Here is a 13,426-nt window from a genome sequence, read left to right as displayed (position 1 = left end):
AAAGTAGACCCCTTTTTGGACTAAAATTTCGTCCGTTTGGCTCTATCTCTCACCGTTGAGACGCTAGAGGGAGTTTGTTATTTTAAGAAAATATTTGATGGTCTTCAAAGGGGTAAATCGTGAAAGAAGAGCCCTCTGGGCTAGAATGTCGTTTGGGGAAAGGGAATTTTTCTTACCGAAATGGTCAAAACAGAACCTTTTTCATTTTTTTCAGGAGTACACTTTTGTCTGAGAAGTATCCCGTCGGTTCCAAATTTTCTTCTAAGCAGAAGAGTGGCTCATTTTATGGTGGCACATCATTAATAAAATGTGTACACTCCCACGCAAGAAAAAACAACAAACATTTATTTCGTTGTTTTGTTGTACTTTACAAGCTGCTTCCTTCCTATCAGTAATTATAGCGAAATCATTGCGAACACGTTCGGATTTGTCTCAGAGTATGTCTTCTGGAAGTATATTTAACTGCTTCTGGGTCTAGTCTTATATATCTTTTCATAGGTGTGTTATTGGTTCCATAAGCTAACATGAAAAACATAGAAGGGATTTGGGATAACTTGCATGTATTCTACAAACTGCGGCACACAGCCAAAAATTTTCAGCGTATGAAAAGAATGCTTCGTTTGTTTAGTTTTGATTACGAAGTAGACAGCAAAGGTACCTGGCAAAAAGATGGTTCAAAGCGAGCCGTCACTCAAACGGGCCGAAGGCCCGTTTTCCGATGGAAGCGTTATTACACCATGAAAAGTCAGAAGGAACGGGCCAAAGGCCCGTCCCAAACGCCGCCGGCAGGCCAAGCTAGGCCCGCTCCCTGCCGAAGCGAGTTGCCTGTGGAGCGAAGCGGAGCTGGCAACTTGGTTTGGCGGAAGAGCGGGCCTAGCTTGTTGGTCTTGTTACGGTGCACCCCTGATATCCGAGAAGATAAAAACATTCGAAACTGCCAATCAGTTCCGTGAAACGCGACATGCACCGTCGCGATACGTAGAGGTCGCGCGCAGCTGTGGTGATCAATATTGTGGTATGGTGGTCTCTCTGGCAGCCGCTTCGAGTTCCCAAATTCAAATACGATCCGGGTCAGGAAAAGTTTGTCCAGTATCGCCCAGCTGTTGCACACTGTCTTAAAAAGTTCAAAAGAATTTTAAGAGGGTGCAACCTCGATGACTTTTATATTTAAACAGGCTCCAAGCCGTAGTATGGCACGGCGATTGCGCCTGGCTGCGAACTGGAAGTCGACTGCATTTCAGCTGCACGACAGCTCAATCAAAACTAACATCACCATGGAATAGGCCAATAGACCTAGCGATTCTCTGTGCAGGCCGCCGTGATCTAGGGGAAGTCTATAGTGCATTCAGGCTCTCCTTTTCTCTTAGGAAGTCCATAGGACCTCAGGGTACAATTTTCGGAATAAATGTTTAAATGAAGCGAATAATAGACGACTCCACCTGGGAGTATAGTTCTAGAATATAGGCGAGAGACCGAAATATTTGATTGATAACATTACAGTGACTAACAGTCAATGGACGTCTAATGTGTGAAACATAAGGTCGAAGTGAAAAGTCAATAGTTACACTTCTGCCTGAAAATTGCTATTAAAAAGTTTGACCGCCGCTCACACCTGCTGAATCGCCCAAAGTGATAAGCCAAGCGCTGGGCGCTTCGGTTCGAATTACCACCTGACCGACAACTTAACAGCAGTTTTGAACAGTGGCTCCGATTTACTAATGTCGAAATATCGGACAAGGCTCATGCGACCCCACGCCCCTTTCACCAGCGTACAAACCAGTGACTCTATCCATTTATAGATGGATATATAACATATTCTGTATTTCCATCAAATCCTATTTTGATTGGTCGCAGGACAAATGGACCCTAAGGAGTTTATTGCCGAGGGTGAAATTATGAAGAAACTGTCCCACGACAACATTGTCCGCCTACATGCTATTTTTGCGGAGAGAGAACCTATTTTAATTGTCATGGAACACATGCACCATGGTTCTCTACTAAAGTACATGGAAGGTAAGTAGTAAGCAAACATCTTAAGCAGCAGGTTTTGATCCGACTACGAGGATGTTCAGTAGGCTGTTTAAAAAAATTCAAGCAGAATTGATCTTGAAAGCAGATGATACCCATAATGATCAGGTCTTGTATTATATTATTTCAGTATGGGCAAAGATGAAACACCCACATTTACAGAATGTTGTCTAAAACTAACCATAACTGCAGTTAACCACTTCCCTAAACTAGATTCGGCCACGATCCCTTAAGAGAAACGATATTACCCTACCAACAAGCAGTCGGTATAACCCTCGTTAAAGTTGAAGTGAAGCAGCAAGAGGGTGGCGTAGGGAAGGGGGTTAGGGGAACCTCACTTCGTCCAATCAGTGTACGGTCCAAAAACTAATCATTTTCCAATCACATACCAGTCATTTTCCAATCATTCCAATCACTCCGATCATTTCCACAGATCAATCAAATTTTCTCGAAAACAAATTATGTGTACTGGCAATTTCCTTTGAATTTCCTTGCATTTTGAATTGTTTTACTCACACAGGAAAAGAAATAACACGCTAAAACATATTTTTAATGTACCAATGCCGAAGAAGACCACATAAACCAAAATTGTTTGAAAGGGATGTTGTTTACACCATTTTCAGCCTTCATACACTATTTTTTGACTCAATGTCTTCAGTCTGCACCCCACATACCTCACAAAATTGTTTTTTAGGAATTTATTTCCGTTTTCTCCAGTCACAGACATTTCCTCTTCCAATCAGTTTCTATTCAAATTCCAATCAGTCCAATAAATTTCCAATCAATCTCCAATCACTTGACTCCAGTCAGTGTACACCTACAAGAGGAGTGAGGGGGGGGGGGGTCCTGCGGGGCGGGGGCTGGAGGGTGATTCTCAGAATACGGGCCATTTAGATTCCGCGGCCCTTCGCAACTATGTGATATGGTTTTAAAATGGTTTTATACCACCTAGATACTAAAAAGCACCAACCTTACTTGAGTCAGTACTAAAAACCTACGAAAACTGCAAACGTGGGTGACTAGAGGAGTGTGAACTCCGGTACGTTCCTAATGTCTGAGTTCGTGCGGACTTTGCCAATTTCCGGACGATTTTAAGGGAAGAGTCGTCTAAGGCAAAATGCATTCCTGGAGTGACACATCCAGGAAATGCTAGGAATGGATTTCGATCTAGCTAGCAGCACAGGCTAGCAGTGCGCTTGCCTGCCTGCCCAAAGCACTTTGGAACCTGCTCAGCAGCCCGGCCCAGAACTTACAGGCTAGGCTAAGCCTGCCAGCCCCCCCCCCCCCCGCCCCCGCCTGCAATCTTCAAGTTATTTCCGGAACTTTTAAAACTGCACCGCCTTGATAAGTGGGCCTCACATGAAAATATTTTTCCTAGCTTTATGACAAATTTCGTGCTTTGTTTAATCCCTTACCTTCCATTCTTCTTTAAATGTCCGCCTCATAACCTCTCGATTTAAATGTCTGACCCAACACTTGTGTCTTTCCCGTTACTGCTAGTTTTGTCGTTGTCAAAAGCCTCCCAGCTTCCTCTGATCAGACAAATTGGCTGCAGACGACACCACTGCAATCACGCTATATTTACATGTCGTGCAAGTTCATTGACACATATGGGAACCTAATAATGGGTTTATTTTGTAGTTAACAAAAATTGTTGATATTTTTGTTTTAGTTGATATTTTTGCTCTAGTTGATATTTTTGTTCTAGTTGATATTTTTGTTCTAGTTCGACGCGTCCTAACAACAATGTTCTATCTGCAGCGTGCGGAATACACAATGTTCTATCTGCAGCGTGCGGAATACACAATGTTCTATCTGCAGAGTGCTGAATACACAATGTTCTATCTGCAGAGTGCTGAACACACAATGTTCTATCTGCAAAACGCGGGTTTCGGGACACCTCCAAAGGAATGCTTATTACTCCGTAACCGCTCGTTCTACTTCACTCTTTGCAGTCAATATTTAAACATTGGACCTTTACGATTCTTTCCGTGTGCGCAGATTGGCCTTAATGTCTTCCAGTTACTTGCAAACAACACAGAGGCGAAGTGCTGCGCCCAACCCGAGGGGTGGATAACTCCTGAATTGGGTGTATAAATTTCAAGATTTGAATTTGAATTAGCTTGCATTGGCTTGAATTGAATTTGAATTGGACTGAATTGGTTGAATTGGTTTTAAATTGGTTTGAATTAATGCGATTTTATGTTACTGAATTAGCGTGAATTGGCTTGAATTGGCTTGAATTGGCTTGAATTGACTTGAATTGAATGTACATTGTCTTGAATTGGACTGAATTAGTTGAGTTAGTTTTGAACTTGTTTGAATTAAATTGAATTGGTGTGAATTAGTTTGAATTGGGCAGAATTAGGGGTGTACACTTGGCAGGGGAGTTATCCACCCCTCGGCCCAACCCCGTTTTGCAGATAGAACATTTTGTATTCAGCACTCTGCAGATAGAACATTGTGTATTCCGCACTCTGCAGATAGAACATTGTGTATTCCACACGCTGCAGATAGAACATTGTTGTTAGGACGCGTCGAGTTGATATTTTTGTTCTAGTTGATATTTTTGTTCTAGAGAAACAACAGAAGCTTGAAACAACTGACTTGATGCGACTTTCCGCCCAAATAGCGAGTGGCATGGCGTACCTCGAATCAATGCAGTACGTCCACCGGGACCTCGCCGCCCGCAATGTCCTGGTCGGGGAGGACAATGTCGCCAAAGTAGCTGACTTCGGCATGGCACGCTTTGTGGAGGTATGGTAAACAACACGCGCACATTGCGTGGTGGACGACACACGACGTCTCTAATAAGCTATTTCGGAGAAGTGGTAGAGAAGAAGAGCACGAATAACAAAAGCGCTACTGCGCATGAGCAGGCTAGGCTGGGAGACGGCGCTGCTTCAGCTAGGCCGCCCCCCACCCTAGCCTGCTCATGCGCAGTAGCGCTTTTGTCATTCGTGCTCTTCTTCTCTACCACTTCTCCGAAATAGCTTATAACTCGACCAAGACTGTGTCTGGCCAGGGGGCTGCAATGACGTAGGCCTCGAAAAGCCATCCGAGGAATGCCAAGACCTGACACGAGGGCTTCAAGCTAAAATGGTCACTGCTGCTTCCTAGAGATGAGCAAACAGGCCAGTTCAAATCTAAGCGAACTCAGACAAAATTTGGCTGAGAAAAATCTGAAAAGAAGAAGCTTGCGCACAAAATCCCTCCAACAAATACTGGTTTAACATGCAAGTGCAGGCCTGCCGTTTCGCCAAACCAAGTTTCCAGCTTCACCTCGCTCCACAGGCAACTCCGTTCGGCAGGGGCCGGGCCTGCTTGGTCTGCTGGTGGCGTAAAGGTCACTATAAATATTTCGAACACACTTAAGCTTTCGGGGGGCCCTGCGGCCCTTAAGTTTAGCAACTTGCACACGAGAAAAGACTGTACCGGTGTGACACTACTACACCCGACCGTTCTGCTTTGAAAATGAATAAAAAAACGTTAACAATTCTTGTTAACCATAAACGGACCCGTAGTTAAGAAAATTTGGTAACAGTATGGAACAGTGACTGTCAGAGCCGATGAGTCACTCTTCTATACCATTGGAAATGGCTTTTTGAGTATAATCCGGAACACCTTAAATTTATTGGCGCTCGAGTCTGGTTTTCGAGTCTGGTCAATGAACTGGAGAAGCGTGGAAACTGTGATCTAAGCAACGGTAGAGAAAGAAAGCCTGATATTTTGAATCAGGCGAAGTCTTTGATCCATGAGCAATGTTTTAAAAACCCCAGCCGGCCCGATCAATGTCAGGACTAGCCGTAATGGTAAGGTATTCTGTCGTGTTCAAAGTCCGTCTGAAGGTTAGCGGCGACGTATATTTATTTAATTTTCCGGAAAACCAGACTCGAGCGCCAATAAATTGAAAGTGTTCCGGGTTATTATTTAAAAAAACGCTTTCTAATGGTATAGAAGAGTGACTCATCGGCTCTGAGTCACTGTTCTATACTATTACCAAAAACATTTCATTTTAAAGTTTCGAGCAATATTTTTTGAATATCGATGTTTGCGCCGCGTCATAGCCCCCTCTCACTCGTACAATATGCTTTTGGACGCTATGCAGGCATGTCATGCCTGCTCGCTGCAGTGTTCTTGTTCTTGATGTGTCTTTTTGTCTTTTAGCGTGATGTTTTTTTTTTTTTTTTTGAATTAGCCTATTAATCATTACTTTTAAAATTGAACCCAATATTTGGCATGATCGCTGGGCAGCGCGCGCGGGGGGTCTGACTGCTCTGAGAGCAAGGTGTCTATTGTTGCTCTGGTACCCGGGCGTGGGTGTGGAGCTGCTCAACAGGTGGTGTTGAACCATGACGCCCTCGCCCCTCCGCCCAACAGTCTGGCAGAAACGGGTCTGTTTAAAAAATAAGCGCACTTTTCAGCCTGTATTGTTTTCCAAACAGTCTTAAAACTGGACTTTTTGTCAGTGCTTTAAGTATATCGACCTCTAGCTCTGAAACGATTGAAGAGACGACACTTCCAAGGACTGATTCTGACTCAAAATGTTCTGTTTTGGATGGTACTTCCTTTGTCGGTTTTCGATTTGAGGGCTTCTTGTACGTCTTTATGCACAGCGTGGTCATAGAGATGGTCACTTTATGCGATCACATATTTCGCATAATGTTTTAGAATCGTTCAAAATGGAAAGATATCAACTTTTTAATGTTAATGGACTATTGTACAGTGCATTTCCAGCCCGCATAATTTCGCATAATTTGGCATTTTTTCCCGCATAACGTTTTTTTTTGCATTATACGCGCATAATTCGCATTTTCCACGAACAAAATGGCGAAATTACTGCAAATTTATCAAGATTTTAGACTTTTTGTCGAGTTTTTACTGTATGTTTTAATAAAAACGTGGGTCTTTTGACGGAAATAACTGATTTTTCTTCCTTTGCGCTGTCCAAAGGAGGGTTTTCCAGCATGCGAAAAGGCATCTTACCTTACACCAAATTTTGGTTCGTACACCTGTTAGCTCCACTGGGTCAAAGCAACCACCCTATTGAAGACATTTTTGTTAAAGAACTGGATAAACGTAGTTTTAGCCAAAGAAATGTTGAATTTTGAACTTTTTCGCACAGTGCGGGAATTTGGGCGCGAATTTTAAACATTTTTCACACATTTTCGCATAAAAGTGCTTAGATTAGCGAATTATGGGCGCATAATTGCCATATTTCCAAAGCATAATTATCGCATAATCAAGCCAAATTTCAGCGCATAATTTTAATTTTTTTTTTCGCATAAAGTGCCCATCTCTACGTGGTCATATTCGGCGAAATTTTGTCGAAAAATTACCTCTTGCCCCCAAACGGTGAGAGATAGATCTAAACGGACGAGATTTTAGTCCACACTTTTACGAGTTACCCCTAAGATCATAGAAGAATGATTTTTTGCTAACTTTTTTGGCCTTTCCTTTTTTCTTTGATACCACCTTTCAGCCTCTTATGGATGGTTGGCAGGATTTGCCGTAGGCGTTTTGTTTTCTTGGAGTTAACCTAGTGATCCCTTGAAAATTTGAAGTCTGTTGCACATTTCTTTCTACTGGAACAGACAGACACGTGTCTGTACAGAGACAGACACACAGACACGAGGTCGTTTGCAGAAGCCCGCTGAAGAGCCTTTTCAAAGCAGAAGGGCGGGCTAAAAACTGCAGTGAGGTTTTCGTGAATCAGAACCATAAGGAATACAGAATGAAAGAGGGATTCAGTATAGTATGTAAAACAATCTTGCATTTTTGTATTTTACAATTATCCAAAAGTTATTAAATTCAGTTTTGCTGTATTACTAATTAAACATTTTTATTTTCGGTAGTATACCAAAACCTTTGTGTCGTTTTAAAGCCCTTGTGATGCTCATTCTGGCTACGCCCGGCCTTAAGATGCAAAACGTAATAGGAATCAACAATAGTGGGGCGTAGGGCACGTCATACTCTGACATCGAAAAGCGAGCCACACACTTACACTGTTTTTCAACGAATGTGACGTCACATTCGTTTCAATGTGAATCGAATTAGAGCATCAATTCACCTCAAGTCACGTTTAAATGAATGTGACACAATATTCAAACGAATGTGACATGTTTCACATTAAAACGAATGTGACGCCACATTCCTTGAATAACAGTGTAATCCTTATGAATTGTGTTGTGCATTAACATACAGAATTTTATGGAAACTATGAACAGTTTGTGCATACCCATGCATGCCTGTATTCTGTATGTTGATAAACAATAAAATGGATGCGGGTTTAGTGTGTAGATACAAAAGCAGTTTCACTTGATTGCTAACGTTGTTATACTAACACTTGAATTGTTCCAGTCGAAAGGTGTCTACGAGAGTAGTAAAAGGGGCCTCTTTCCAGTGAGGTGGACGGCGCCAGAAGTGATTATTTGCAACAATCACACTATCAAGTCAGACGTCTGGAGCTACGGCATTCTCTTGACTGAGGTTGTGACTCGGGGAGGGCAAGTACCTTATCCAGGTAAGAGCGTATCGATAATTTATCATTGTGCACAATATACAGTAAGAACACTAAATTTCAACGTAGACGAACGAGCAGGCTGACCTTTCCGCGTTATAGCAGACTAGCAGGCAATTCCGTTCGACACGGGCCAGGCCCGCTGCTAGGCCTGCTAGCGACGTTTTGGTCGAGCCTGCGGCCCAATCTCTTCACGGTAAAAACAGTGGCTCATTGCTTTGAAGGAAAGAGGAAAACTTCGAGGAACTTCCCTGGTTTGACGAAAACTCCTCAGATTTTGAGGAAGCCTCCTGAAAAAATGTGGGATTTTTCCTTAGTTTTTGAGAAATTCCTCGTGAGGCTTTCGGGTAATTTCTATGGCCATGTGAGGCAGTAATGTAGCGGTGTGTATAATAATAAGATATTAATGGGGTGGAGGGATCTGAAGACGAACTGCAGTCCGAACTTTAGTAATTTCATCATTGCAGTCAAACTGTAGTTAATCTGCAGTTTTTCCCGTTTTGTGGCCCTACGTCTGAAAAAATTGTAGTTAAACTATAGAAACCTGCAATTAATCTTTAGTTTAACTAAAGTTGAACTGCAGTTTTATATAGTACTAAGTACGGATCTTTACATCCGGGGTAATTAATTGTATTGTATACAATAGGCTAAGTGACTCATAGGCGTTCGAGGCACTATAATTGTACATCATTGGAAACAACCAATCATCGAGCATAATCAGGATCACTTTTAATATATTGGCGCTCACGCGAGTTGGGGAAGTTGTTTGAATATGCATCACCAATAACCTTTAAATGCACTTCGAGGACGCCAAAACAACTTAGTTTAGGTTTTTTTTTTTTTTTTTTTTTTTGGAGGCACATGATAATTATCTGATCATACCGACGATCAAGTATAAATATATAATGATGTTAAAAACGATGTTTGAGACCTAGTAAGGCAAGTTTGGCCAAGACGGCTAGGTGAGGGAGTAGATGGGGGCGCCCCCAAAATGCCACCACCTCGCCTTTTTTTTCAGTCGCGGCAAACATTTTGCTGCCTCAGCCAAGTTTTTGCTCTTAGCAAACTTTTTAATGTATCAGCAATTATTGACTAACAGGTTTGTTCAGACAAGAGGTTCATAAATTTACCAAATGACACACAAACTTGTTTTTTGCTGTAAGTGTATAGTGTGACACGGTAGTGTGTGTGAAACGTTAGTGGGACGAGTCATTAGACATGTCAGTATGACGCGTTGGTTCCCAGTTAACCACGAGACAGAAATGAAGCCTTGGCTTATGCAAACCACACGAAAGATCTTTAAAATGATGGGTCCTATAAGGGAGGTTTTCAAAATAAGCGACATATTTGGCCTCCTAAAATCTCAACAAAAAAATATTTTTTGAGAATTTTTTTTTGAGTGGGATCTGTTCGGGCCTGTCCCCTAACCACATCCTGAAGATACCAGAGCTCCCACTGCAGAATTCTCGAAAATGTAGGTAACACCCGTGTAAAATCGGTTGTACGGAAGTTACACAGTTGTGCGAAAATAACATAAGTACGGAAGTTACATTTTCATAAGATAGGCAGTTTCAAGCAGATCCGTGGTGATATGAGTACCGGACAAAATCAGATATTTTACGAGACATAAAATGTATACTCAGACAAAAGGAATGATTTCTGTGCGACAAAATTGGCGGAGCTACGAGCCGCACGGAATGTTACAGGTATGCTTTTAAAAACCCAGAATTTAACATTCAAACGCCTCTAGTTCACTTACCGTTTACATCTCGAAGCCGCCCATGGCAAAAGGAAACAGTAGCTTTAATTTTGTTTATGAAAATTGTATACTACCTGAGTTATTTGACATATCCCATGTCAAAATGGGATAAGTCCGGTTGTAACTTTTGCAGACAGCCATAAGTCCAAAACCAGAATTTAACAAAGAGGCACATGTCCGGATGTGATATGGCATATGTTCACAGATCCAGAGGACTAATGCCATTCTGACAAATCACAACCGGGACATATGCCCTTTTTCAAAACTAGGTAGATGTACGCCAGACCACGTCTCGCGTAACAGGCTTCGCGATATCTCACGAAACACTGTTGCGCTGCGACGCGCCTGGCATATCTACCTAGGCCTGCGGCACTGATACCCGAGTCGGGGAGTGGGAAAATATACACAAAGATACGGGCCTCCGGCCCGTCAACTTCCCGTCACTTCGACTGAGCATGCAGGGTTGTACATTTTTTCGCTTATTTTCGTCAAAAACTCCCTGTGGCGCCTATACGGTTAGAGAGAGAGCCAAACGGACGAAATTTTCAACCAGAGGCCTCTACTTTGATAAGTTACCCCTTAGAAAACATTAAAAAAAATATTTTTTTAAAAAGTCATTTTGGGATCTGCGGGTTTTGATTTTTAAAAAAATCCAATTTTTGAGCTAGAATGCTCTTCTTCGAACTTGACCTGTCTTTTTATGACAAAAAAACGACCCTTAAAATCCCAGGTCGCTAGCTCAATTCGTTCTCGAGTTATCGTGATGACAAACAGACACACAGACAGACAGACGCGAAACTTTTTGATCACTGGAGTAATAGGCTTCGCTAATCGCTCAGCCAATCAAGTTTGTGGACATACGCCAGTCTGTCAAATCACATGTGGTTTTGAATTGTAGAATAGACTCATTTTGTATATCACGCTTAGTATTTTATTTGTTTCAATACAAATAATAGGACTCCAGTCGTATTTAGGTAATCTACCGACATTATTTTTTGCCGCTTTCATTCAACTTTTACTAGGTAGATGTACGCCAGACCACGTCTCGCGTAACAGGCTTCGCGATATCTCACGAAACACTGTTACCCTGCGACGCGCCTGGCATACATCTACCTAGGTCTGCGGCGCTGACACCCGAGTCGGGCCAAAGGCAGAGTCGTAAGTAGGCATTCGGCCCCAGAAGTCACAAATTTTGTTCCTCGGGGATTTATTTTAACGAGTTGCTCTACCGGAGACCATCAAATATCTGAGAAAAAACGTACAAATGTTTTGCGGTCATTTTCATGTAGAAAACTCCCTCTGGTGCCTAAACGGTTGCAGATAGAGCTATCTGGACGAAATTTTCGCCCAAAGGGCTCTACTTTGATGAGTTACCCCTTAGAAAACAGTAAAAAAATAATTGGCTGAGCGATTAGCGAAGCCCATAACTCCAGTGACCGGAAAAGTTTCATTCTGTTTGTCTGTTTGTCTGTCTGTTTGTCTGTCTGTCCGTCTGTCCGCACGATAACTCGAGAAAGAATTGAGAGAATGATCTGGGAATTTCAGGGTCGTTTTGTATCATAAAAAGACCGATCGAGTTCGAAGATGAGCATTCTAGCTCAAAAACTGCCTTTTTAAAAAATCAAAAACCCACAGGATGCAAAATGTATTTTTTGCCGAATATTTTTTTAGGAGTTCCTAAGGGGTAACTTGTGAAAGTAGAGCCCTATGGGCGAAAATTTCGTCCGTTTTGCTCTAGCTCAAACCGTTGAGGCGCTAGAGGGTGTTTTTGACGAAAATAAGCGAATAATGTGCAAGCATGCATGCTTAGTCGAGGTGATAGGCCGTTATCGGGCCGTATGCCCGTACCTTTGTGTACATTTTTCCACTACCCGACTCGGGTGTCAGCGCCGCAGGCCAAGGTAGATGTATGCCAGGCGCGTCGCAGCGTAACAGTGTTTCGTTTTGCTCTATCTCGTACCGTTTGGGTGCTAGGAGGCATTTCTTGGCAAAAATAAGGTGAAAACGACTATATGGTCTATTAAGTCGTAAGAGAGGCCTTATATTGAAAAATTGTGCAGGAACTAATACTAAAACCACACAGTTGACGTCGAACCACACCCTCCTTTAGGCTCAAGGGTCCCTAGATTATCTAGCATTACTAAAACGTTTTTACATAACAATCTGTCAAAATTTGAACCTTTAATGAAAACCATTATGGAACAGCAGAAGTTTCATGTTACATGCCCCTTATTTTAGAGTAATAAGTCCCCAACAAATGCTCCGAGTATATCAAATTTTTGGTCCGGAAGGCACTGTTCCCGAATACCCTCCCATTAACTCGTCTCGGGTGTCAGCGCCGCAGGCCTAGCTATATGTGCGCCAGGCGCGTCGCAGCGTAACAGTGTTTCGTGAGATATCGCGAAGCCTGTTACGCGAGACGTGGTCTGGCGTACATATAGCTAGTTTTAAAAAACGTCATTTTGGGGACCTGTGGTTTTTGCGAGGTTTTTGATTTTTTTTTTAAATCCAATTTTCGAGCTAGAATGCTCTTCTTCGAACTCGATCTGTCTTTTTATGACACAAAACGACCCTAAAAATCCCAGGTCGCTGGCTCAATTCGTTCTCGAGTTATCGTGATGACAGACAGACACACAGACGCGAAACTTTTTGATCATCACTGGAGTAATAGGCTTCGCTAATCGCTCAGCCAACAAACTTAAGTTGCGATAGTGGCACTTAAATTTTTTGGTCGAAGTTTAGTACTGTTGTGAAAACACGTTGTGTGTTGAATAACCATGTAGACACTAGATATTGCAAAGATTAGGCGACTTCCAGTTATTTTGAAGTTTCTACAATTTTTAATATGTTCCAAAACTATGAAGATTTCAGAAGCCATCAAAGTAGGACTGTTAATACAGATTTGGATTCATCTTGCAAAATCAAAACCGAAATGTCAAGTGCTCAGAGGCGATCGGAGTCAAAATGGAATAGTTATCAGCATTCAAAAGCTAAAGAGTTGCCAAAACCGACAAATTCGTAATTTGGGGGGGGGGGGGAAATAACTCAGTCATTTCGATTCCGATCGTCTTCGGGCATGAAACGTTTTTGTTTTCTTTTGACAAGAGAAATCCGGCGCC

The 13,426-nt window shown here is 42.3% G+C and overlaps 1 protein-coding gene across 2 annotated transcripts in view; it reads left to right on the top strand.

Annotated features, from left to right (window-relative positions):
- The first annotated feature begins 57 nt into the window (after window positions 1-57).
- The window catches only part of LOC113215108 (tyrosine-protein kinase Src42A-like), a 17,617-nt gene continuing 4,248 nt past the window's right edge, over window positions 58-13,426 (top strand). Inside the window, exons 1-3 of one of the 2 annotated variants that reach the window (XM_052271991.1) lie at window positions 58-2,013; window positions 4,589-4,785; window positions 8,389-8,551. In XM_052271991.1, coding sequence (XP_052127951.1) covers window positions 1,860-2,013; window positions 4,589-4,785; window positions 8,389-8,551 — 514 coding nt within the window. In that variant the 5' untranslated portion in view covers window positions 58-1,859. The remainder of the gene's footprint in view (window positions 2,014-4,588; window positions 4,786-8,388; window positions 8,552-13,426) is intronic. The other variant, XM_052271992.1, reaches the window with a different exon arrangement.

The sequence above is a fragment of the Frankliniella occidentalis genome, unplaced genomic scaffold (genome assembly GCF_000697945.3).
Source record: "Frankliniella occidentalis isolate FOCC.00 unplaced genomic scaffold, Focc_3.1 Scaffold183, whole genome shotgun sequence".
NCBI classification, from domain to species: Eukaryota; Metazoa; Arthropoda; class Insecta; order Thysanoptera; family Thripidae; genus Frankliniella; species Frankliniella occidentalis.
This window is presented reverse-complemented; position numbering and strand designations above follow the sequence as displayed.